Below are 27,502 nucleotides of genomic sequence, written 5' to 3'. Positions count from 1 at the left end.
CCCAGAGAATATTATTGATTGTGTAATGCAGTTATGGACTGGCTTTGGGGCACCAGGAAGCAAGTCACTCATGCCAAGATATCTGACCTACCCTAAAGCCACAGTATTGATGTGGCTGGTCTATGAGGACCACCTCAGGATATTGACAGTGGGGTACATGGTAAGCTTAACGCTACTAAGTATCAACTACAGGATGGATAGACTCTCACTTATTGGAAATGTTCACTGCCTGGTATTTACATGGTATAAGTGTTAATTCCCCTTTTCATGCCTCATTGCTGGCCATGCTTTGCTGCATTCAGGCATGACTGCATACAGGATAGTCATAAATAACTGAAATTTCCCACTACATGTGGCGGTCAAAGTGGGTAAATGCATAAAGAGCAAGATAGTTGAAGGTTAGCTGGAGAAGGATGAAATGTGGTGTCATGAAGCAACACCATAGAGTCATTCAGTGTAGACACAAGCCTTTGTTCCACTGCACTCATGCCAACCACTGCACTTGGCTGCATTGCACCCATAACCATTGGTTCTTTAAGGTTGTTATAGCCAGGGGTAGTTATGGGGACAAGCTCCAGATGGTGTGCATCTCAAATAGCTTCTTACAACCAAGTCCAGCTCCTGGCCTTCACGTGTGGCTTGGCTGCTAACCCTGGCAGAACCATTTCTACTGACAGGAGAAGGGGCAAAGGCAGGTTACTGGTGCTTTAAAACCAGTCGCTTTGAGCAGATGGGGCTCAACAGCCATGGTTGGCAGCTCAACTAGAAGGAAAACTGATCTCAAACCTCTGCTGCCTTGCAGCTATACCCACTCATGAGGAAGGCTTCCGGAGTAAACCCCCGAGGGAAAAATCAGAGCCAGAGACCCTAAGGCAGTCCTACGTCAAGCTCAACACAGACTGGCATCTCCTGCAATGCTGCCTGTACGAAACTGTATCAGCTGCTGCCGTTCCTTTGGGTTCATTCGATGCATGGAGAGGGGGAGCTCGCTACGTGGGCAAAAGCTCGCTCTCCATATCGTACTGCCCAGGCTTGAATATCTAGACAGCCAGGACGTGACATCAATGGTTGACCCTGACCAACGGAGGCCTCACTCACTCACCCACATTTGGTTCGTGCCTCCAATGCCTTTGAAACTCAAGTGCTTGTCTGGGTGCTCTGCAATTGGAGTGAAATAGTCAGTAGTGACCAGTTGTTTCAAATGGACTCTTGTTGTGTAGTAAAATCTCTGTAACACCACTAACTAACTACGATCACTGAACCCTGGCACAAATGCAGTTGCCAAGAGAAACAATTGAACGCTCAGATATATTTGCTGAAGTTTTGAGGAGGAAGAGGCAGCTGGCTTAATCACAATGTCTAGGTGGTGGCATCCTAAAGGCTTGCAGTTCCTTCAGACGATCAGTCATGAGGGCACTTAAATGGTACGGCATTCCAGAGTGATAGAGTCAAAGGGATAAAAACAGCCTTCGTGATAGACAGCTCATGAGTTTGGCTTTCGTTGATTAAATGTGAGCTGGTGTTTCATGCTGTGTTGTCAACCCCCAACTGAAGGCATTAGGGTTGAAATGTTGCCACAGGCACTTAGCAAGGTGTTGATCCACTCATCACTCACTCTGCTGCGCAGGAATGCCTTTGTTTCCTCGTTGCAGTGACAGGTTATTATATTCACCTATGCACATTTAATCCAAGATTATTACATGCTTGCTCTAACAGCAATTACTTAGATGCACAACCCCGGCACTTTTCCACTACATTAAAAACCTCACACTCCCACGCCCATCAGACATTCTTCAACAGCTGGCCACTCTTCACTTAGTCATATCGTCATGCTGGACAGCCCAGCACAGAATACCTGACACTGTAAAGCACTGTAAGGGTTATCACTATCTTTATGCACCACTCATAACTTTTAGAAAGCAATATAGGCACTCTAGTTGTGGATACAGAGAGGCTGACAACTCACAAATTATGTTCATAATCTTTCAGCCTTGCCCAGGCATTCCTTTGTTAGTTTAAAAAGGTACATTCTTACATTTAACCGCTAGTTTCCTTAATCTAAGGTCAATCTGCATTAAAATGTTTACCAATAAAGGTTGATGTGTGATAACCAACTGCACAGTGAGTAGAACCTTGTTAGCGCGTTCACAAGGGAACAGCTGAAACTCTAAATTCTATTAAAGAAAGAACCTATTGCTTTAGTAACAACTGAAGCTAATAACAAAATTAACTAATTTTCATGTTCTTATTCTGATTGGATCTAGATATCAAGAGGAGCTCAATAAACTACTGGCCTGCACTTAATGACACCCATTAAATAGTTTATTTAAACTCCAGAGCCAATGGGAGGACACAGGGATATAGTCGTTTAATATTTCACAGCTCCTTGAATTCCAAGTCTACTAAAAAAGTTTGTAAATATAATAGACTATGATACCTCCTCAAGACTACATCAGATGTACCACAAGATAAAATTTAACAGTTGTGATAAGTAAAAATGAATCCTCTTAATATTATAAAATAATTGTTTAAAGAATCCTATTGTTGATGTGAGAAATTGAAAAAGCCATTTCTTCTCATTAAATGGAGATCTGTTTCACAAAACATTACTATTCACCTCATAGAATGTGATAAAAGGGAGGCTGGCAATTAAGATCTCAATTCTTACTATAATTTTCTTTTGGTAGCTTTTAAAGATAAAACAAAATGTGCTGAAATGTTATGGAAATTATGCTGATAGCCTGTGGCAAAAACTGCAATTACACAACAAAACAACCATCTGACAAGCTATGAATTCTCAACCCAAACCCACAAAAATAACGAGAATGACAGAATCAGATCTGATCAGCTTGCAAACATGAGCACTTTGTTGATGTCAATGTGACAGAAAAGTAGGCACATCTCAGAAATGAAATATAAGCCTTTAAAGACTCCATTTATGAGTTTTGCTGTGGAAAAATAATTCATTCTCATTTTGCTGTGGATACTGCTAGCTTTATGAATAATTTACATTCTTACTCGTCAATCCAAAAAGATCTTTAAAAAAAATTTACAGATTCACACTAAGCTGCTCTCAGTTATTTACCTTTTAGTAAATCTATAATATTTATCAAAAAGCATAGAAATGAAAAAAAAATTGAGAGACTTGGATGGCTATCAAAACGTGCTATTATTTGCATGCAGTGTATTAGCATATGTGCTGCAGTGTTTAGCAATAGATTAAAAACCTCACACTTTAAATCATTTGTTTAACTCTACAAATTAGCCTCTGGAATGGAATGCATCCAACTTTCAACTTAAACCTACTAATTTTTAAAAATCACTTACCCTCCCGCACCACCCCAACCCGTCCATCCTAACTTGAGCAATTATTTCCACACAAAACAGATTTTGCTTAGAAATTCTGGCACACAGCCTAGTGTTGCTCATTAAGTAATTTCAGTGGCATCTAAATAATGCTATCAGAATCTCCTTGGCCAGCAGTCAACATAACCTTACCATCAGTACATCATGCACCAGAATTCACAAGCCTGATAGTCATATAAAGCTGTTACCCTGAATGAGGAATATTAATATTTGTAATTTTGTCCCTCCTATTGCTTGCTCTCCAACTCTCGTAAACACAGCACATATTATAAATTTTTAAAAACTCAGGCATTTTTATTCTATTGTTGATACTACATAAAGAAGTTGCATTTATACAACGACCTACCACAAACTGAGGATGTCCCAAAGGAACTACAGCCAGTGAAGTCTGGTTACTGCTGCTGCACATGGAACAGCAATGTGATAATATGTAGTGGCAGTGTTTGAGAGATAAATATTGGTCAGGAGAATGGAAAGAGTACCCTTTTTCTTTAAATGCAAGATCTTTCAGATTCACTCAAAAGGGGTACTAACTTGCCATGACTGGTAATTTAAATAAATCAGAGGAAGGACAGGCAGAGACAATGCGTGTGTGAGAGCGCGAGGGAGAATGCATTGGAACAGAATTTTGATAATCAATGCCCTCAACTAATTTATGAAGTTGCACGTGGTCCTGGAATGCATCTCTTCTGTAGATTAAGGGAAGGCTGTAGAGCAATATTATAGGAAGATAGCACTTCTTTGAATAAAAAGAATAGAAATGGAGAAGTGAAAAGAAAATATTTGGGATGGTAACCAAATGCTTATCAAAACTTGAATTTTAAGGAGAACAGGGACATGGACAGGAAGGAGAGCTCAGAAAGTAAAAGGCAAGTGTGAGGCCAAGGTGGCTGAAAGCAGTTTTGGGGCCCTTATCCAAGGAAGGATGTGCTGGTATTGGTGATGGTCCAGAGGTGGTTTACAAGAATGATCCTGGGAAACGAAAGGGTTAATGCATGATGGCTCTGGGTGTGCACTTATGGTCTTATATAGAGTTTAGAAGAATGGGGGGGGGGGGGGTCCCATTGAAACCTACCGAATACTGAAAGATCTAAATAGAGTGGACGTGGAGAAGATGTTTCTAATAGTGGGAGAGTCTAGGGCCAGAGGACACAGTCAGAATATAAGGACTCCCTTTAGAACGGAGGAATTTATTTTGCCAGAAGGTGGTGAATCTGTGGAATCCAAAGACTCTTGGAGGCCAAGTCATTTGGGTATATTGATAAATTCTTGATTAACAAGGGTGACAAAGGTTATAGGGAGAGGACAGGGGAATGGGATTGAGAGAGATAACAAATTAGCCATGATTGAATGTTGGAACATAATCGATGGGCTGAATGACCTGATCTTGCTCCTATGTTTTATGGTCTTACAGCAAGCCTGCCAATAGAGGTAAATCCACAAGATAAATAAGGAGATTTGAAAGGTCCAGGAAGGATCTCCAAGTTAAGACAATGCAGATCAGGAAGGAGTAATGCCAAGTGTTCCACGGAGTGGAAAGGTAAATAAGATCTGGAACATGAAGAATAGGCAGCACCAAAGCGCAGAAAGGAGGTTGCCTTTGCGAAGGTGAGGAGTTGATGCTGGATGCTCAACTCAAGGTCACATGCAATGTTATTTTTGCAAACCAGGTAGGAAGATTTAGAAAGTGTCAAGAAAAGAACTACCTTTCACAGGCTCGTCTGGGGCTAAGAACGTAGGCACTTCCTTCTATTCCTTACAAAGATGATGCTGCCAGTTACAGCACCAACTTGTATTTAAAACACCCCTGTAGACTTTGCCCAGAGCAAAGGGTTTAAGGAAAGAATTCCAAGGGTCTTGGTTGTTGGACTCCTGTCCCACTTCTATCATTGGTAACCTGACACTTTCATCCTAAAATCCCTCAGCTGATCTGGGACAATTACAGAGTAAATGGACACACTTGTTAACCAGATAAATGACTTCCCCCATCTTGGATATTTTGTTATGACTGTGCAGAGGGACTGGCCCCACTTGTTTTTTATCACTACCCCAAACATATATCAACCACACTCGGCTGTAATTTCCCCCATTTCACCTGCATGTCTGCACAAATACATGTAATTCCATACAATTCAGGGACACTTTAGAATATTTAAAAGATCAATTATTCTTCATTTAATAACTTTTGCTTGTAAAATACTCCATTTAATTTTTTTGATGAAATTGAGGAGATTAGTAATGGAATGGAATGCAATGCAAGTTTTTATTCTGGGAGATTGGATTCATTCTCCAATAGGACTTGTTAGCAAAACATGTTCCACTGCTTATTCAAGATTAACTGTGTGAAATGTGTGGAACAGCACAAAGATAAGAGTTAATGTGTTTAAACCATAATATCCTACAACAGTTAATCATTGTCTGCGAAGTTTGAATTGAAGCCCAATTGGTTACAGACCAGGTAGCTGCAGGTGTGCTGGGATTGCATGCATGAAAGGAATTAAAGCACTTAGAAACTAAATACCTCCTTGAGGTGGATTGTTTTCAGAAAGGGAAAGAATACGAGTGAAAGCAGTTGATCACAATGGTATCAGTTCCATTGGTTGAGATAACTTTGGTAAAGTTCATGGGAAAATTGAATTGACTTTATTTCTTACATTCTGCGCAACATACACGAGTAAAAATCTTTGTTGTCTAAATGTGCAATCATAGTAATTTATAAATAGAACAGTTAATGTAACATAGAAAACACTCAAATCAGTGTGAGTTAATCAGTCTGATAGCCTGGTGATAGAAGCTGTTCCGGAGCCTGTTGGCTCTGGCTTTTATGCTGTGGCACCGTTTCCCGGATGGTAGCAGCTGGAAGAGATCGGGGTTGGAGTGACTCGGGTCCCCAATGATCCTTCAGGCCCTTTTCTCACACCTTTCTTTATAAATGTCCTGAATCATGGGAAGTTCACAACTACAGATGCACTGGGCTGTCCGCACCACTCTCTGCAGAATCCTGCGATTAGGGGAGGCACAGTTCCCATACCAGGCAGTGATGCTTCCAATCAGAATGCTCTCAATAGTAGCCCTGTAGAAAGTTCTTAGGATTTGGGGGCCAATACCAAACTTACTCAACCGTCTGAGGTGAAAGTGGTGCCATTGTGCCTTTTCCACCACATAGATGGTGTGTACAGACTATGTGAGGTCCTCAGTGAAGTGGATGCCCAGGAAATTAAAGCCGTTTACCCTCTCAACCCCAGATCCATTGATGTCAATAGGGGTTAGCCCGTCTCCATTCCTGCTGTAATCAATAACCAGCTTTTTTGTTTTTGCGACATTGAGGGAGAGGGTGTTTTCTTGACACCACTCTGTCAGAAAGATGACTTCCTCCCTGTAAACCACCTTGTTATTGTTTGAGATTAGGCCAATCAATGTGTCATTGGCAAACTTAATTAGCAGATTAGAGCTGTGGGTGGCGACACAGTCATGGGTAGACAGGGAGTAAAGGAGGGGACTTTACACAGCCCTGAGGGGCTCGTGTTGAGAGTCAAGGCTGATTTATACTTGTGCGTACGGGCTATGCCGTAGGCCTGATTTATACTTTTGCGTGGCCCTACGCCATAGCGAGCAGGCGTAGTTGTGTCTGCGTCGCTCTGCAATTCACCACCAAAACGCTAGTTGGTGGTGGGGTTTCTATGCCACTATGTTGAGTTTTGTCATGAGAGACATGGACGAGGAAGTGCATTTCAAATATTTTCGAATGTCAGCAGGTAGATTTGACGATTTGGTTCATCGTCTCCAACCATTTATTTCGCATCAGTGTACAGACACAGCGGAGAAAAGCAACCGGAAATGCGTAGGAAGAAATGCGATGCTACCAAGCGGACCAATCACAGTTGTTGCAGTCTGCGTCGCTGTGACGCGTGAGTTACATTTTTGGGGAGGTGCATGTCACCCTACGGCGTAGGGTACGCGGTACCTACGGCGTACATTTGACGCACAAGTATAAATCAGCCTTCAGAGGGGTGGATGTGAGGGAGCCCATTCTTACCACCTGCCGGCAATCTGACAAGAAGTCCAGGATCTAGCTGAACGTTGAAGCAGAGCAGTTTCATAACATTAAGACTGGCAGCAAGCTAAAGTCAAACTATTCCATTAAGACAGACAACCATAAATAATCATTGCTACTGTTTCTAAGAATTTCCTAGTGAAAATGCAGCAATGCAATTCCCGACTATTGACAAGTTATGGCTTTCCTGGTACTTAAGTATTGCACTGAATAAAGGTTAGATTTTGAAAAAAAAATTCACAAGGAAACATAAACAACAGGAATTCTGCAGATGCTGGAAATTCAAGCAACACACATCAAAGTTGCTGGTGAACGCAACTTGACGAAGGGTCTCGGCCTGAAACGTCGACTGCACCTCTTCCTACAGATGCTGCTTGGCCTGCTGCGTTCACCAGCAACTTTGATGTATGTTGCTCACAAGGAAACATGTCTGATTTGACAGTGCCCTACTCAGTACATCTAAAACTACTTCATTATTGTACTAACAGTTTATTTTACACTATATGCAGACAGTGGTCTCATTATTCATCATTAATATCAAATGCAAACAAGTTCCTCTCTACTGTCCAAGAATATATTTACTTTTTATTTTACTGTTACAGACCCTTCCAGCCCTTCAAGGTTCACTGCCCCAGCAACCCCCAAACCCTAACCTAATCTCGGGACAATTTATAATGACCAATTAACCTACGTGGTACATCTTTGGACTGTGGGGGGAAATCGGAACACCCGGAGAAAGCCCACACATTCCACAGAGAGAACATACAGAGACTCCAGAATACCCCGAACTGTAAGAGTATGGTGCTAACCACTACGTTACCATGCCGACCACGGTATATAATCAGTCTTTAATGCATTATTGAGATTCAAATTCATACATCAACATTGTGTGGGTTAAATAGCAAGAAGCATGATGAAAACCAGTCCACCTTATCAATGCCACTATTCAATAAACACACATATAATCTCTAACACCATTAGAACAAAACACTTGTCAGTTTATCTACAATCCAGGCACACCCATCAGCTTCAAGTAGCAGCTTAACTTGCTTGGTAGCACTTTAGTCTGTAGGGTAGGAGGTTGTGATCCCCACTTTCTCCTGGGCTTCTGCATTATCAGCGCCATTGTCCTTTCAATGACACATGAAATTACAGCCATTAGCGAAGGCAGCGTATTGTAAAGCAGCCAGTTTCCTGGATACCCGAACCAACACCTAAACGATATAACCAGTCATTCATCACATTAAAATTTGCATGACTGCTAAGGCCGTTTCTCCCAGGGAGCAGCGCCCTGTGCATAAACACCGATCTGCTTGGGAACACTGGGCTGCAGCTCACCTTAAGTGCAGACTGCCAGTCTTGCTCTGCTGAATTTATGCGTTTTGTGGCAATTCACAAAAGGTGCAGCAAACAAAAGCTCTGGGGACTTAGGAGAAACATATTAAGACTTCACAGACACCACACAGGAACAGCATGGGACACAAAGGCCTCATGACGAATAAACTCTTCTTTGGCTTCCAGCCAGGTATCGATTATAACCGACGTTTCGATGACAAACTCCGCCATCTTCATCAGGGAAGGTACCATACAGAATGACATCATACAGAATGAAGAGTTTATTCATCATATACACCGGGAAAGTACTAGATTCTTTCTCAGAGGCCTCATGAGTTTAAGAGGAGTACAGCTGACAGTTAACCCAAGAGTCAAAAGATGACTAGCCAACAGAAGCCCCAAATTCCAGGTTACTCCGTGTACTGAGTGACATCAGTGGCCAAGAGAGACACTAAGCAATAAAATGCAAGGTCATCTCCTTTGATGCATTGAACAGAAAAGTATCCTTTAAACGTTGATGTTCAAAGGGACTTTGTACATAAGTGACAATAGATGCAGCAAGTAGTATGCTGGCCTTTATTATCAGATAATTTGCATCAAAGAGTAAAGAGGTCAAACTGAAAGTAACTGGTGAGACTACATCGTACACAGTTTTGATCTCCTTCTGATCACAGTTCTGATCTTCGGATCATTTGGGAGGCAGAGGCAGCAATAGAGAGGAGTTACAGGGAGATAGTCACCCCTAAGAGTCAGGAGACAGGTAGCTGGGTGACTGTCAGGAGGGGGAAGGGGAACAGACAGAATGAGCAGAGCACCCCTGTGGCTGTTCCCACCAATAATAAGTACATCGTTTTGGATACCGTTGATGGGGACAACCTACCAGGGACAAGTTGCAGTGGTTGCGTCTCTGGCACCGAGATAGGACCCTCAACTCAGAAGGGAAGGAGGAAAAAGAGGAGAGCAGTAGTGATAGGGGATTCAATAGTAAGGGCAACAGATAAGAGGTTCTGTGGAAGAGATCGAGAATACCGGATGGTCTGTTGCCTCCCTGATGCCAAGGTCCGCGATATCTCAGATCGAGTTCTCGGTATTCTCAAGAGGGAGGGTGAGCAGTCGGATGTCATGGTCCATGTAGGGACCAATGACGTGGGTAGGAAGAGTGAGAAGGTCCTGAAGGGCAAGTTTAGGGAGTTAGGCGCCAAGTTAAAGGTCAGGACCTCCAGGATAGCAATCTCAGGATTGCTACCAGTGCCATGTGCAGGTGGGTTTAGAAATAGTAAGACAGCGCAGATCAACACGTCACTGAAGACATGGTGCAGGAGGGAGGGCTTCAGATTTATAGATAATTAGGCAGTTTTCCAGGGAAGGTGGGACCTGTTCCAGCGGGACGGATTACATCTGAACTGGAGGGGGACGAATATTCTTGCAGGTAGGTTTGCTAGAGAGGCTGTGGTGGATTTAAATTAGATACGAAGGGGGAAGGGAACCAGAGTGTAGGAACAGATGTAGGGAAGAAGGAAGAAAAAGAAAATAGTTAAGTTGTTTGCACCGTTAATGATAAGCAGAAAGTAAGAGGTGGAAAGTTTCTCAAATGCATTTATTTTAATGCTAGGAGCATTATAAGAAAGGTGGATGAGCTTAAAGCATGGATTGATATCTGGAAGTATGATGTGGTAGCTATTAGAGAAACATGGTTACAAGAGAGGTGTGATTGGCAACGAAATATTCCTGGATTTAATTGCTTCAGGTGTGATAGAATCAGAGGAACAAGAGGGGGAGGTGTTGGATTGCTTGTCAGAGAAAATATTACAGCAGTGCTCTGGCAGGATAGATTAGAGGGCTCGTCTAGGGAGATTATTTGGGTGGAATTGAGGAATGGGAAAGGTGTAATAACTCTTATGGGGGTGTATTATAGACCACCAAATGGGGAACGAGAATTGGAGGAACAAATTTGTAAGGAGATAGCAGATATTTGTAGTAAGCACAAGGCTGTGATTGTGGGAGATTTTAATTTTCTACACATAGACTGGGAAGCCCATTCTGTAAAAGGGCTGGATGGTTTGGAGTTTGTAAAATGTGTGCAAGATAGTTTTCTGCAGCAATACATAGAGGTACCAACTAGAGAAGGGGCAGTGTTGGATCTCCTGTTAGGGAATGAGACAGGGCAGGTGACGGTGGTTTGTGCTGGGGAGCACTTCGGGTTCAGTGATCACAATGCTATTGGTTTCAATATAATTACGGAGAAGGATAGGTCTGGACCCAGGGTTGAGATTTTTGATTGGAGAAAGGCTAACTTTGAGGAGATGCGAAAAGATTTAAAAGGAGTGGATTGGGACAATTTGTTTTATGGGGAGAATGTAATTGAGAAATGGGTGGTCATTTAAAGGTGAAATTTTGAGAGAACAGAATCTTTATGTTCCTGTTAGGTTGAAAGGAAAAGTTAAAAGTTTGAGAGAGCCATGGTTTTCAAGGGATATTGGAAACTTGGTTCGGAAAAAGAGAGATATCTCTACAATAAATATAGGCAGCATGAAGTAAATGGGGTGCTTGAGGAATATAAAGAATGTAAAAAGAATCTTAAGAAAGAAATTAGAAAAGCTAAAAGAAGATGTGAGGTTGCTTTGGCAAGTAAGGTGAAAATAAATCCCAAGGGTTTCTACCATTATATTAATAGCAAAAGGATAGTGAGGGATAAAATTTCTCCCTTGGAGATTCAGAGTGGACAGCTATGTGTGGAGCCAAAAGAGATGGGGGAGATTCTGAACAATTTCTTTTCTTCAGTATTCACTAAGGAAAAGGATATTGAATTGTGTAAGGTAAGGGAAACAGGTATGGAAGTTATGGAAACTTTGATGATTAAAGAAGAGGAAGTACTGGCGCTTTTAAGGAACATAAAGGTGGATAAGTCTTCGGGTCCTGACAGGATATTCCCTAGGACCTTGAGGGAAGTTAGTGTGGAAATAGCAGGGGCTCGGACAGAAATATTTCAACTGTCATTAGAAACGGGGATGGTGCCGGAGGATTGGCGTATTGCTCATGTTGTTCCATTGTTTAAAAAGGGTTCTAAGAGTAAACCTAGCAATTATCGGCCTATGAGTTTGACATCAGTGGTGGGTAAATTGATGGAAGGTATTCTTAGAGATGGTATATATAATTATCTGGATAGACAGGGTATGATTAGGAACAGTCAACATGGATTTGTGCATGAAAGATTATGTTTGACAAATCTTATTGAATTTTTTGAAGAGGCTACTAGGAAAGTTGACGAGGGTAAAGTGGTGGATGTTGTCTATATGGACTTCAGTAAGGCCTTTGACAAGGTCCCACATGGAAGGTTGGTTAGGAAGGTTCAAACGTTAGGTATTAATATTGAAGTAGTAAAATGGATTCAGCAGTGGCTGGATGGGAGATGCCAGAGAATGGTGGTGGATAACTGTTTGTCAGATTGGAGGCCGGTGACTAGTGGTGTGTCTCAGGGATCTGTACTGGGTCAAAGTTATTTGTCATATACATTAATGATCTGGATGTTGGGGTGGTAAATTGGATGAGTAAGTATGCAGATGATACTAAGACAGGTGGAGTTGTGGATAATGAAGTAGGTTTTCAAAGTTTGCAGAGAGATTTAGACCACTTAGAAGAGTGGGCTGAAAGATGGCAGATGGAGTTTAATGCTGATAAATGTGAGGTGCTACATTTTGGTAGGACTAATCAAAATAGGACATACATGGTAAATGGTAGGGCATTGAAGAATGCAGTGGAACAGAGGGATCTAGGAATAATGGTGCATTGTTCCCTGAAGGTGGAATCTCATGTGGATAGGGTGGTGAAGAAAGCTTTTGGTATGCTGGCCTTTATAAATCAGAGCATTGAGTATAGGAGTTGGGATGTAATATTGAAATTGTACAAAGCATTGGTGAGGCCAAATTTGGAGTATTGTGTACAATTCTGGTCACCGAATTATAGGAAAGATGTCAACAAAATAGAGAGAGTGCAGAGAAGATCTACTAGACTGTTACGTGGGTTTCATCACGTAAGTTACAGAGAACAGTTGAACAAGTTGTGCCTTTATTCTTTGGAACGTAGAAGGTTGAGGGGGACTTGATAGAGGTATTTAAAATTATGAGGGAGATAGATAGAGTTAACTTGGATAGGCTTTTTCCACTGAGAGTGGGGGAGATTTAAACAAGAGGACATGAGTTGAGAGTTAAAGGGCAAAAGTTTACAGGTAACATGAGGGGGAACTTCTTTACTCAGAGAGTGGTAGCTGTGTGGAACAAGCTTCCAGCAGAAGTGGTTGAGGCAGGTTCGATGTTGTCGTTTAAAGTTAAATTGGACAGCTATATGGACAGGAAAGGAATGGAGGGTTATGGGCTGAGTGCAGGTTGTGGGACTAGGTGAGAGTAAGAGCTCGGCACGGACTAGAAGGGCCAAGATGGCCTGTTTCTGTGCTGTAATTGTTGTATGGTTATATGGTTACTTCAAAAAAGTTGCCATAGAGGAAGCGCAACCAGACTGGTTTATAGACTGTCATATTTGCCGTCTGAGAAAAGATTAGCTGGATTAGGCCTGTATTGTGCAGATTGTAATAGGATGAGAGGAGATCTCATTGAAACGTTTAAAAGTCTTAGATGGCAAGACATGATGAATGCAGTGTAGGGGTCTTCCCCAGGTGAAGAGCACAGGTCCAGAGGTCACAGACTGAGAATAAGGGACTTGGAACATAATTATACAGAAATTTCTTTAAAGGGTGTTAACCCTTGGAATTATCGACCACAGAAATGTGTAAAAGCCTAGTTATTAGGTTGATTTAAAGAGCAATCAGTAGATTTCTGGATATCAAGGACACAGGCATAACGGAAGGTGGTTAGCTTTATGTGGGCATGGGCACAGCAAGATTGAGTGGGGGCAGCCAGGATAGAGGTGAGAAAAATAGGAAACAGCGTAAGAAAGGAGAGATTGACTGAGAAAATCAGATAGTGGTGCTGGGCGGGGTGGTGGCTTGCTGGAGAAACAAATTTGGGAAATGGGGGGGGGGGGAGGGAATGAAGCAAAGAGTGGTAGAAACAGGGTGTCCAAGTGAAAGCAATCAAGATAATTTGTCTGTACACAGTTGAACAAGTACGTACTCACAAATATTTGCATTAATTCTCGGCAGAAAAGCCTCACCTCTCTTGGACCTCTCTGCCATTGGGGTGATACCTCAGTGCAAAGACCATGAGATAGCTGGTGTAGAATGACTACCCTCCACTAAAACAATTCAGGTTCCACTCCTCAGAACTAGAGTGGAAGCAAGTCACCATGAGACCTGTAGTACTGTTTAAAAAAGACGATTCAAGTTGAGTTGATCATGTGTACAAGTACTATGCAGTATAATACAATGGCAAAGCATCACAGACTTGTAGGTGCAGACAACACACAGAATATAAATTTTGCATAAAATTAGATGAAATAGTTTTCTTTAAAAAAAAGCTGTGCTAAAACAAACCTCAGTGCAAATTTTTTTAAAAAGATAATGATTGAAGCCACGTGCATGGTAATGCAGGTGGTTTGTGGTGAGTTCCATTGCTGAGGTAGCTTTAGGGTTGTGCAGGTAGGCTCAAGAACCTAATGACCATAGCAAAGCAGCTGCTCCTAGGCCTGGTGGTGTGGGTCTTTGAGCTTGTGTGCTTCCTGCCTAACAACAGTTGTGAGAAGAGGCAAGATGTATATGGCGGAGATCTTTGATGATACCATGTTTTTGAGGCAGTGCCTCCTACAGATGCCGTCAGTGATGGGGAGGGAGGTGTCTAAGGTGGACTGGACTGTGTACACTACTGTACAACTTCTTGTTTTCCTGTGTGTTGGAATTGCTATACCTGACCATGATGTACCCAGTCAGGACACTACCAAAAGGGCATCTTTGTCGGGTGTTTGGTGAGATACCAAATCTATTTAAGCTTCCAAGATAGTAGAAGCACAGGCTCCTTCTTCATTACTGCATCCATATGCTATGCCCAGGACAGGTCACCAGCTGCTCTCTCTTTCTGTTTTGACAACAAAAGCCACTTGGTAATTGGGAGGGAGGAGAAGATGGCAGCGCGACACAGCACGCGCAGCCGTTCCGAATGAGTATCGATTATGTGTAACTAGGGGGCCGTGCACAATCTGGATTTGATGGAGACAGCCATGAGAAGTGCAGAGGAACAGCTGGAGTAACTTCTGAAATGCCCCCTTCGCTGCCGCTGCTACTGTGCGATCGAGAATCTCCAGAGATGAAGGCCCCAAATCCTCGGCTCTGCGTATCGCCTGTTGCCGGGGCCGGGGTCGAAGCGCTCAGCAGAAATGGTGCTCGGTGTCGAAGAGGTGGTTGGAGGCTCAGAGTTTTCGGACGGACTCTGAGTCAGGCTGTGGTCAGATGCTTCCGAGATGCTGCATCTGCAAGTTGGCGGCGCTGGAGGTTTACCGTCTGCGTGAGGTGATGGGACTTTCGAGAGACTTTGAGAATATGCCACGCCCATGGTCTGTTCTTATCAAATTACGGTACTGCCTTGCACTGTTGTAACTATATGTTATAATTATGTGGATTTTGTCAGTTTTTCAGTCGGTTTGTCATGTGTTTTCGTGAATATCATTCTGGAAAAATATTGTTTCATTTCTTAATGCATGCATTACTAACTGACAATAAAAGGGGACTGCATGTCCTCATAATCATAATAATTAATTCATTATGTGTGTTTGTAATGTGCTGCACAAAATAAAATTATTTTAAAAAGATCAGAACAGTTTGGAGCAACTTCTCATTCATTTGCTCCTATAGATTCAGAGAAAAAAGGTTTTTAAATCCTCCTGTCTGAGCTGCATACACATAGCAAGCTTTGCTCATCAGAGCAATGACAGCATTTCAAAAGAGAACAAAATGCTGGAAATATTCAGCAGGTCCAGTCATATCCATGGGAACAAAAGTGGAAGAGTATCAAGAATTTTTTTTTTTTGTTTTTGATTCTCAGCATCTGCAGTTTTTAATTTTCATTTCAAAAACTAAACCTCAGCAGCCCTCTCTCCTCATCCTTCATAGTAGCTACTTTGGTGAAGTTTAAAAATCCTCACCTCTGATAGCTCCTTAATTATAGGGATAGGTTAACCCAATGGCTTATACGCACAGTGAAGTTCACGGTGTGCTAAGGACACCACATAAATGGTCAAGTGTCATAATAAATGGAAACTTAGAATATAGTAAAATGTCTCATAGAAATTTTATTAAACAAAGCACCAAACCAGCAGATATAAAGGCAGGCAGGCAAAGGCTTAGTTGGAGAAGTAGATTTGAGGATAAAGTTAAAATAAAAAAAAGTAGAGGCAGAAAAGGTTTGGAGTTTGGAGGAAAGGGGAGAAGATATTACCTGAAGGGACAACATCTAATGATGTATTGAGGCCAAGCCTAGAGACCGCCGGTACCTCAAGTGAACTGATGGGTTGGATTAGATTAAAGAGATGGAAAAAGTCAAAGCCATGGAGAGAAGTGAGAACAAGCATTAAGAATTTCAAAATCAGGCATTATTTAGACAGGCCGCGGTGTAGGGCCATCAGCAAGTGGAGGGACCAAAGGACGAACAGGATTTGGCTCAAGCAGCCAAGCTCTGGATGAACTTAAATATGAAAGGTAGAAAGTGGAAGGCTGTCCTATAGTGTTGAAATAGATGTAATTAGGGGAGGGATGTGTGGAAATATGGTGGTGCAGAAGATGAGCCTGTGGTGATTGAGGATGTGGTGATTGAGGATGAGGTGATGCTATAGAGGTGGAACCAAACAGTTTAGGAATACTTCATATTTGTGACTGGAAATTTAAGAGTTAAGAATACAAATAGTCTGGCTCAGCCTCAGATTAAGGAGAAAGATCAAGTCAATGGCAAGGGAATGGAGCTTGCAATTAGGACAGTCTGTAGTTTCACATCTCCCATAATTTGGCTAGAGAAAATTTTGATCTGAATGCCAGATGAACAGACAGGCACATTGGATACTCGGTGAGAGGTTGGTAGGGTATAATCTCTGTTGTTTTGTAAGTGTAAAATGATGGTGGGTTTTACAGATTGTGTTTTCTAAGGGTACCACACAGCTGAACAGCTAAAAAGTACAGGTAAACCAGTAGACCCTTGGGGGATATTAAACATGCAAAATCAGGAAGAGAAGTCATAACAGCCGCAGAAATATACAAGTCTCCAGCTTGGACTGGATGGATAAGAATTGAAACAATAGAGACCTTATTGGGTTCATCAGCAAAGCCACCCATTCTTTCTGGGTTACTTTCCAGCATTTCAAAACTGACTTGGAAATTTGACTAGTAAATGTGAGGGGGGGGGAGGAGAGGAGGAGAGGAGGAGAGGAGGAGAGGAGGAGAGGAGGAGAGGAGGAGAGGAGGAGAGGAGGAGAGGAGGAGAGGAGGAGAGGAGGAGAGGAGGAGAGGAGGAGAGGAGGAGAGGAGGAGAGGAGGAGAGGAGGAGAGGAGGAGAGGAGGAGAGGAGGAGAGGAGGAGAGGAGGAGAGGAGGAGAGGAGGAGAGGAGGAGAGAGAGAGAGAAAGAGAAAGAAAAATCAGGAATTAATACTTGTAAAGTATAACATTGCATTGAAGCAGAGGCTAGAATGTCAAAAAGGAAAACAAAAATTTACAACAGCCTGTATAAAAGTCAAATGGTGAAAGACATTTACAAACATTTAAATAAGTTAAAATACTTGCCAAACAACCTTATCCTCAACCCACCAGGGATAGGATTCTCCTTATCCTCACCTACCACCCCACTAGCCTCCACATGCAGCACATAATTCTCTGTAACCTGCCATTTCCAATGGGATTCCACCATCAGGCACATCTTCCCTTCCCTCCCCTCCCCCCAACTCTTCACAGGGATCGCTCCCTATGTGACTCTCTTGTCCATTCGTCCCTCCCAACCGAGCTCCCTCCTGGCACATAACCTTGCAAGCAGAACAAGTGCTGTACCTGCTCTTACATCTCCTCCCTCACTAGCATTCAGGGCCCTAAATACAAACGTTTGTAGTTCTTCCAGGTGAGACGATGCTTCATCTGTGAACCTGCTGGGGTCATTTACTATATCTGGTGCTCCCAGCGTGGCTTCCTGTATATTGGTGAGACCCAACGTAGAATGGCAGATCACTTCACCAAGCTATGCTTCAACTGCCAGAAAACGCAGGATCTCCCAGTGGCTTCCCATTTCCCATTCTGATATGTCAACCCATCCTCCTCTACTGCCACAATGAGGTCACACTCAGACTGGAGGAGCAACACCTTATATTCCATCTGGTTAGTCTCCAACCTGATGGCATAAATATCGATTTCTTGAACTTCTGGTATCTGCCACTCCCCCCTTCACCTTTCCCATTTCCCCTTCTCACCTTATCTGGCCATCACTTCACTCCGGTGCTCCTCCCCCTTCCTTTTTATCCACGATCATCTACACCTTCCTATCAGATTCACTTTTCTCCAGCCCTTTATCTCTTCCAGCAATTAACTTCCCAGCTCTTTACTCCACACTCCCTCCCTCCCAATTTCACACATCACCTACCCCTTGTAGTTCTTTTTCCCCTTCCCCCCACCTTCTTGCTCTGACTTCTCATTTTCCCCGCAGTCCTGATGCAGGGTCTCGGTCCAAAATGTTGACTGTTTACTCTTTTCCACAGATGCCGCCTAGCCTGCTGTGTTCCTCCAGCAATTGCTTTGGATTTCTCCTGTTTGGACTTTACCCTCAATCCTTCAACCAGTTCAGCAAAACAAAGAATGTCTGAACAGCACGCAGAGATTGCAAACGTGAATTTGTGCGCCACCATCCAGATGCTACAAAGAAGCACATTTCTTTCTATACCCGGAGCCAGACTGCAATTATCAGCAAAATGTTTAAATGAGTTGTAGTAGATCCACTGAATTGATTTGTGTGGTTAACTCACAGTTATCTTGAATGTGGATTTTACATAATATTTGCTGATGCACCAAGTGACTTTCTCCCTCGTGAATTGGCCATCGAGTCGAATTATGAGTAGCAGGGATTTCCAATGCTACGAATCAGCTTCATAGTTGAAATCACTAAATGACACTGAAAAGCTGCTTAATCCGCTCTACAAGATAATCACTCTTCCGACACATGCACGTGAATGTTGTTACTGCCAATTCTCCATATGTTTGGCTTGTTAAACCGTCCTTTGGAAAGGGTAGAGGACAGAACTGCTCAGGATGCCGACACCTCCTATTAACCACTACTAGCTAGCGTAAACATGCACCATCAATAGCTTTAAATATCTGATTGTCCGTTCACCCCAACTCTGAAGACGGGGGTACAAAAGGATTAAAACACCCTTTCAGATAGTTGCATAGTATTACATACAAAGGATACATGGTTCAGAAACTGCCCATTCAGTCCAACCTAGAAGAACAAAGGGAATGAGGGGCAGAGGTGCAGCTCTTTGAGCTGCTGCCTCCCAATCATTCAGGTTCAATCCTGACCTCCAGTGCTGTGAGATACTTGCTTGTTCCCCAAGTAACCATATGTGCTTCTCCTAGGTGAGAACATAAAATATGAAGCATAGAACATGAAGTACCCAGGACATCTTCAGGGAGCGGTGTCCCGGAAAGGCAGTGTCCCTTATTAAAGACCTCCAGCACCCAGGGCATGCCCTTTTCTCACTGTTACCATCAGGTAGGAGATACAGAAGCCTGAAGGCACACACTCAGTGATTCAGGAACAGCTTCTTCCCCTCTGCCATCCGATTCCTAAATGGACATTGAACCCTTGGACACTACCTCACTTTTTTAATACAGTATACAGGATTTCTGGTTTTTTGCACGATTTTTAATCTATTCAATATACGTATACTGTGATTTATTTACTTATTTATTTCTTCTTACCTCATTTTTTCCTTCTATATTATGTTTTGCATTGAACTGTTAGCAAATTTCATGACACATGCCGGTGATAATAAACCTGATTCTGATTCATGGCTGATCTGCCCCACGTCCTCTGGTTTCCTCACACATTCCAAATACCTGCAGGTTGGAAGTTGAGTCATGGAATCTGGTGGGAGTGACGGGAATGAGGGCGGAATTACATCGGATCAGTGTAAGTTGGTGCTTGATGATCAGCGAAGACCTCTGGGCTGATTTTTGGCCCATTTCCAGTCCAAACCTTTGCTTGAGCCCCTGCCTATCTTTTCTCAGTTTAATCTACCAATGTAATACTAATTCCTTTACCCCTCAAACCTGTTCAAGTTTCCCTTATGTGGATCTATCGTGTCCCTTCAGCAACTCTGTGGTAGTAAGCTGCACATTCTCATTACTTTCTGTGAAGAAATTCCTGAAATTCATCAACCCAAAACTTCAGCCAGTTCTGTCTCGACAGAAGTTGCTTGATCTGCCATTTCCAGTATTGTTGTTCCTATTCCTGCTGGATTCCTTGGTGACTGCATTACATTGATGGTTTTCAGTTAAATACGTCCCCACAAGTGAAAACATTCTCTCTCCTTTCATTTCATTCATAATTTCACAGGGCTCTTGCAGTTCACTTTCAGCCACTTTTTCTGGGGAAGAGAGAGACCCCCGCCTGTTTCTTTCCCAAGTCATTCACGTCACACTTCTGGTAGTAACCTTGCAAATTTTCTTTACACCCTCTCTAGTACCTTCATATGCTTTTTTTGTAATAGGACAACCAAAGCTGTACATAGTAGCTAGCTGGCAAAGCTTTCTACTTTATAATCTATTCCACTAGGAGCATGCACTGCTTGCTTGAACACCTAGTTAACATGGTAAACAACTTTAAATAATTCATCACATTTCTTTACAAAAATAGAAGACCGTTCGATCGATCAAATCTATGCCAGCTCATAAAGCATTTTTTAAAAATTAATTTCCATTAATTTTCTCAGCAACCTATTTACCATTAACCCCTTCACTCCCCACCATCCAAACACACACTGGAGAAAATTACAGTACCCTAATAAACTACCATATAACCATATAACAATTACAGCACAGAAACAGGCCATTTCGGCCCTTCTAGTCCGTGCCAAACTCTTACTCTCACCTTCTAGTCCCACTGATCTGCACTCAGCCCATAACCCTCCATTCCTTTCCTGTCCATATAGCTATCCAATTTAACTTTAAACGACAACATTTGTTCATCTTTGAGAAGCAAGAGGAACCCGGGTTGCTAGAATAACTCTACTAGCTGCCCCAGATATGACTGGTGCATTGTACTCCAATTCCCTTTGCTCTCCACTTCACCTAGGCCCACATTTTCCAGGTTTCAAATGAATCCCTATTCCTCCTACCAAAGTGTTCTACCTTGCATTTACTTTGCTTAATTTCACATGACAATTATTTGCCCAAGATGTTAATTGTTTCAGATACAACCTGGCCTGTTGGGCATTACCAGCATTGTCTGTTTTATTTTAGATTTCCAACATTTGTAGTTTTATTTTCACTTACCTATTTGTAATATTAAAGGAACAGTCAGCCGGTGGTGTAGTGGCATCAGCAAATGGCCCCGAGTTTGAATCCGGCCGGCTCCTTGCACGCTTTTCCTCTGTGCTGAGTTGAGCATCGAGCTAGCAGCTCGACCTCATAAGAAACAGTCCAATGCATTGGAAACATCAGAAGTGCCGCCTAATGCGCCAGAGAGGCGAGAAAAGAAACTACAATATTAAAAGGAACTAAGGCGCCTTGAAATAGGGCAGAAATGAATGCCAGGTTGAAAATCATCCTCAGCGTTACAGCATGTCAGAGCAGACTCCTGAAGGGCTGAACAGCCGACCCGTGTTCTTGTTCTGCAAGTTTGTTAGTGCCCCCTCCCTGGCAATCTGTTGTAGTTCTCATCAGAACCGACTTTCCTTCCTAAAATTAGTATTATATGCAAATTTAGAAATCGTGTTTTTGATCTCAGAGACCGGCTTGATAGCCCAGCAGTTAGCCCAACACTTTACGGTGTTAGCTGTAAGATTGGGGTTTGATTCCCACCATTGTCTGTATGTCCTTCCTGTCACTGCACTGGCTTCCTCCCACATTCTAAAGATGTATGGTTAGGGCTGGTGTGCTGCGGGGAAGCTGTTGACACCAGAAGCAAGACGGCAGTTGCTCAGCACAATCCTCACTGATTTGATTCGACTCAAACAACTCATTTTACTCTGTTTCAATGTACATAGGGCAAATAAAAGCTCATCTTTAACTTTTAAGTTGTTACGTATTTGAAGAGCGGTGGCCCAAGACTAATCCTTGTGGAAGATAGTTATTCATCTCCTCCATTAATAATAGCTACACTATGCTCCTGGAAAGGATTGGTAGGAGAGCCTAGAATCCCAGGACATGGTCTCAGAATAAAAGGGGAAGTCCTTTCAAAACTGCATTGAGGAAGAGTTTGGCCCTCCCCCACAGCCAGAGGGTGGTGAATCTATGGTATTTGTTGGCATACAGCGCTATGAAGATAACTTATTGAGTGTATTTAAGGAATAGATTGATAGGTTCTCGATCAATAAGGGGGTTAAGGGTTACAGAGGGGAATGTGGAAGAATGAAATTTTAAAAGAACTGTCATGATAGAATGGTGAAGCATACTCAATGGGCCAAAAGGCCCAAATCTATTCCTATATCGTATGGTTGTATTGTCAAGCCTCAGGATTATTACAAAATTATTTCCTTGCATTAGCATCAAATTTAAAACTTGAGCTCATAATATGCATAATGAATAGCAGACACACAAATTACTGCCAACATAAACCCGAGGTAAAATACAGTCATTTATTCCCAGTTAGCATCCTTCCACATCTCTCACCCTATCTCCTATAAAAGTATTCCAGCTAACCTCAGAACATAGATAATAAAGCAAGCTGAGCTGAAATCCAAATAACAGGAGCTCAATTGCCCTACTCCTCTTCAAACAAAACACAGCTGCCTCCACGGCTTAAGATCTCTGGTGAAAAGTGCAATCGGATGTACAAATGAAGGCTGTTCCTACGTGACATCTGAATATTATAAAGGTGATGGAACATGGACTGCTTTCCTGTCTAAAATCACCCCAAGCCACATCCTTTAAGCTAGAAATTCCCACCTCAAAATAATGCAGGGTTTCCTCAAACTGCACTAATTGCATAGTTCAGAGGTAAACTGTAATCAAAATAAACTATGCTATTAACACCAGACCATTAGTAGTCTGGTTATGAGAAAATAACCATCTCCCTAACCTTCAGAAATCAGGCTCAGGGTCTGAGTGAGAAGAGACCAAGGGCATGAGCATTGTTCCACATTCCGTTTTTCAGCTCCAGGTATATTTATAAAATCTATTTTCCAAAACTAGTAAGCAGATAATCTACTGTAATTAGAACTTTAACACAACTACCTCTTACATTGAGTAATCTGTTAACAGACCAAGTCAGTATACCAGCATACTATGAACACATAGGACAAAGCACAACTTTGCTAATCTAAAGGCAGATAGCAGTTTATCTATGCAGATCCACGACATAACAGATTTGATTCACTGTTTCTGGTGAATGAACTAAAGATCAGTACGGGCAGAGGAAGGGACACACGTTTCACGCTAGCTAAATCAGCCAGGATTCCTTCGCTGTACACCAACAGGCAAGTCCTGTCAGAAGAGCAAACACCAAGGGAGAGCAGATAAAACTTAATCTTGGTTTCCCACTTTCAAATAGAATGACAATATTAACTGTGTAGATTGGCAAAAACAATAGCCTCTGTGTCTCTGTATCACAAAAGGGTAACTGCACAGAACTATGTTTTAGTGTCGTTGTGAATGTCAAAAGGTCTATCAAGCTATTTTAAAATCAAAATTTGCTGTCATAAACTCACCAATTACACCAATTAAAATCCACAATAACTGAACATCTAACTCTGAAAGGATGTCCACGTTTGCTTTCAATGATGCTGATATGTTTAATAGTTGGTAAACTGAACTTTCTCAATTCAGCCTTTCTCAAAAGGCTGTGCTCTAAGGAGATATGAACCTCAACTCATTCAACAGCAGGTATGAAACTCAACATCTGAGCACAGAAATTATCACAAAATATATGTGCTGTAGTCAGACTTCAAGCTTTTTTTAAAAAAACTTTACTGAATGTAACTGTGTGCACAAAGAGCAGAATAAGCAGTTTGTGTGAAGTACCTGCTCTGGTCTTCATATGATGTAGCACAAACTGTCAGCAACTAATCCAACTCAACAAACCTACAACTATCAACTACTTTACAAGAACACCATTTAAAATACAAACTGTCTAAAGCAGCACATTTTATGGCACCTTATATCCCAAAATAAGACTCAAATGTTTGTCTCTTAAAAAAGCAACCTGAAAGAATGCAATAGAAGGTATTAATAGTTTTGTCTGTGCAAATGCAACCTAATGGCAAGAATAAAGGGATGATGCTCACCTGAAGCCCTCGTCGCCGAAGAATGCTGGACTCGTCCATGTTAGTCCTGGTTCTCTCTCATTTCTTCCACTGTATGGCCATACTGCAGTGCCACAGACCTCACCATGCTAATTCTGAAGCTTGCAGCTGCTAAACACTTACATCACAGCAATTCCAATTGGAGAAAGAAAGTCAGCTGATGCTTCTAGTTATTCACTCCAGCAACTTCAGGAGATCATGAATGCTGCTGTGCATAGCAGCAAGTGGGCTCCAGCCGTGTCTCTCTCACACACACTCACGTTACGCACACTACCCAGCTCAAAGCAAAATACCTCTGTAGTTGTCAGACCCTCTTCAAGTTATTTCTAAAGATAAAATCCCTGTAAAGCCATTAGCTTTCTTCTTGCCTGTTATATGCTAAATGTGCTACCAACCGGCTGTAAGGTCAAACACGAGGGCAAATCAGTAGTGACACCTCTGCAAAGATAGCAGCTGGATTTGACGGTACAAAACTGGGACACAGCTGGCTCATGGTACAGCAAAGCTCTGTCTAGCGCCTTTCCAGCATGTTCAAAGAAAACAAAGCTCAGAACGCACACAGACTAGGTTTGGCAGTGAAAATGATTGATCCACGACAAGAGTTATTTACACAAAATGCCAAAACACAGCAATTTCTCTAAACACTTGAATTTTTACTTTCACAATGTGAATGGAACAAGCAACACAAACAATGTACAACATTACCCATAGCTAAAAATGCTCAAGTCTAGACGATCACAGGATCCCAGATCAGCATACAAGAAAGCATAGATGTGGTTTATATGCATCCTTTCCTTGCTGTTTTTAAGATCATTGGATCAATGATAAATACTCTAAATTTTCAGCAATAACTTGGGTGAAATTATTTGTCAACAAATGAGAGAGATCAGGTGTAAAAGACTAAAAAGCAATATTTTGGTGACTGTTTCTTAAATTCAGCTTGAACAGCAAGAATCATGAATACTTGATGCATGCCAAAATAAACCGCAATTTAAAATTTATGCTTAAACATTTTAGTACTAAAAGGATATGTAAAGGAACCAACCAAACGGAAAAAGAGATGAAAGTACTAACTTACAATTAAACACTGCCATGACTATATGTCTATATTTACGGGCGAAATGCCATTCTGTATTCAATATACTATTCCTAGTACTCTTGACAGGGGGCTGACGAACATTAGTACAGAAAGTTGCACTGAGACTTAAATTACAATTTATTCTGATTTTCCTTTTCTTGATACAAATTTGATTAAATATGGTACTGAAAATATTTAGACACCCAATGCAAAATGAATACACAAATAAGAACAAGTTTTTCAAAGAAATATTTTATGCCTCCGAACGTGGAATTTTTCAGATGTTTTCTACACAATGCTTCAAAAACGCCCTTTTCTGTAGAATGCAGACATTCATTCCTGCTAATACAAGCCCCATCACATGATTAGAAATGATGTCCTGTGCAGATACCAGGAAGGTTTTATTTTTGCATGCACTCAAAATCAACACTAAGGAAAATAATACAAGAATTTATATCCAAACATGGCTAGTGAGGCATAGCCAGTAGTTATGATCTGGAACGCAGCACTGGAAAGGCATATAGATGGGGTTTTCAATGCATCAGGAAGAAACGAAATTAACTGTTCAGATGAAAATACTAGAGTAATGCAGCAAGTGGTAGGGAAATGCAATTTGTTGTTTTGTTCTGATACATATTAAAAAAAAGACATTGATTTGATGAATATAATGGCCCTTAAGGGACTTCCATGTCTCTGCGAGCCTGTATACTTGGTTATTCATACCAACATCTCATGCACACTAAAGACTGTAGCTGTTTTAAAACTAAAAGAAATAAAAGAACAAACAGCTGTACCGGGCTCAGTATTAGGTCTACAAATTCATAGTTTCCAAGTTATCAGAGTAATCCATTATTTTCTGACGGAAGCAATGAAGAAAAGTGGACAGGCTATGCGGTCTTACATATTGATGCAATGATTTGAACTCTAAGTCGCCTGTTATTTCTTGACCACAGTAGAGAGATACAGCATAGCACTTCTGCTTTCCCAGCACTCAAACTCAGCTTTTATCCTTCTGTTTGGATAGATGAATTGTAAAAAGTACACAAATGAATTCCAAAACTGCTCCAGTGCGAAGAAGCAAGAGTTCCCTCTGCTGGCTGTATTCTTCCTTTAGTTCTGATAACCAGCAGAGCAAGTATTAAATGACATTATATTTGGTTCTCGTTATATTTGGACTGACAGTGTAGAGAGCTTTGGGGCAATGCAAACAGCAGCAACATTTGGCTTTTTTAAAAATTTAATGTTTCTTCTTTAGTCAGAATTTGCTACCCCTCCCTCCATCACCAACAAAACGTCTCGAACAGGGATTCCCAACCTCAGCTAATTGCAAGGTTCTATGGCATAAGAAAGGTTGGGAACCCTTGGTCCAGAAGGATGAACAGGCCTCTTTACAAAGAGGCATTTAAGCCCCTGCTCCCTCGGGTAGATGCAAGAGATCCCAGACCACTGCATCAAAGAACAGGGGAGTCCTGGCATCTGGCTGATGCTTTTCCTGTAGATGTTAAAACATCATTACAGATCACTTCTATATTACTGTTGGTAGAGTCTGCACAATTCCATCAGTGCAAGAGTGGCTGCACTTCAAAGGGATTTTGTTGCCTATTAAATTATTTGGAGCATCCAACATTATGGAAGGCACATTGTGCTCCGTCATTTTCTTTTGAAATAGAACCTACAACTCTGTTCAATGGTGAAGCAAGCAATTAGTACAAAATTAATTCAGGAGATGTGCAGCATCATGTAGCAGACAGAACCTGTTATGTTTGAGGTCAATCTCTCTTTAGATATTACCTGACCTACTGGGCATTTTCTACTTTTAGTTCAGATTTTAGCAGTGTTTTAAAAAAATACTTAGAGACACATGACCTTCTGGACCAACGAGCCCGCACTGCCCAATTACACCCATGTGACTTACTAACCTGTATGTCTTTGGAATATGGGAGGAAACCGGAGCACCTGGAGGAAACCCACACAGTCATGGGGAGAACGTACAAACTCCTTACAGACAGCGGCAGGATGCTCTTTTACCTTAATCTACAGATCTGATGCAGACAAATTCAATGAAGGAGCTTGAAACAAGAACAGGATGATACAATCTAAAATGCACAAAATTTATTACCGATCACTGACGAATTCTTCCTAAACTTTCACAGCTTTATAAATTTGGTCTGTTGTTTATTAAAAGTTATTAATCCCCTGAAAATTTGTCAGTTTTTCTTCAAACCGATAGTGCGCA

General features: G+C 41.8%; 1 protein-coding gene across 11 annotated transcripts in view; it reads right to left on the bottom strand.

The window, feature by feature from the left end:
• LOC140197598 (microtubule-associated serine/threonine-protein kinase 4-like) overlaps positions 1–27,502 on the bottom strand; it is a 437,605-nt gene that overhangs the window by 272,403 nt on the left and 137,700 nt on the right. For 2 of the 11 annotated variants that reach the window (XM_072257806.1, XM_072257809.1), the window contains exon 1: positions 24,171–24,255. The exons of the other annotated variants lie outside the window; for them this stretch is intronic. In XM_072257806.1, the coding sequence (XP_072113907.1) occupies positions 24,171–24,209 (39 nt within the window). In that variant the 5' untranslated portion in view covers positions 24,210–24,255. Of the gene's footprint in view, positions 1–24,170; positions 24,256–27,502 lie in introns of those variants that run through there. 11 annotated transcript variants of the gene reach the window in all.

This window comes from Mobula birostris, chromosome 5 (genome assembly GCF_030028105.1).
Source record: "Mobula birostris isolate sMobBir1 chromosome 5, sMobBir1.hap1, whole genome shotgun sequence".
In the NCBI taxonomy this organism is placed as follows: Eukaryota; Metazoa; Chordata; class Chondrichthyes; order Myliobatiformes; family Myliobatidae; genus Mobula; species Mobula birostris.
The sequence above is the reverse complement of the archived record's forward strand: the minus strand, read 5'-3'. Positions and strand labels throughout refer to the sequence as shown.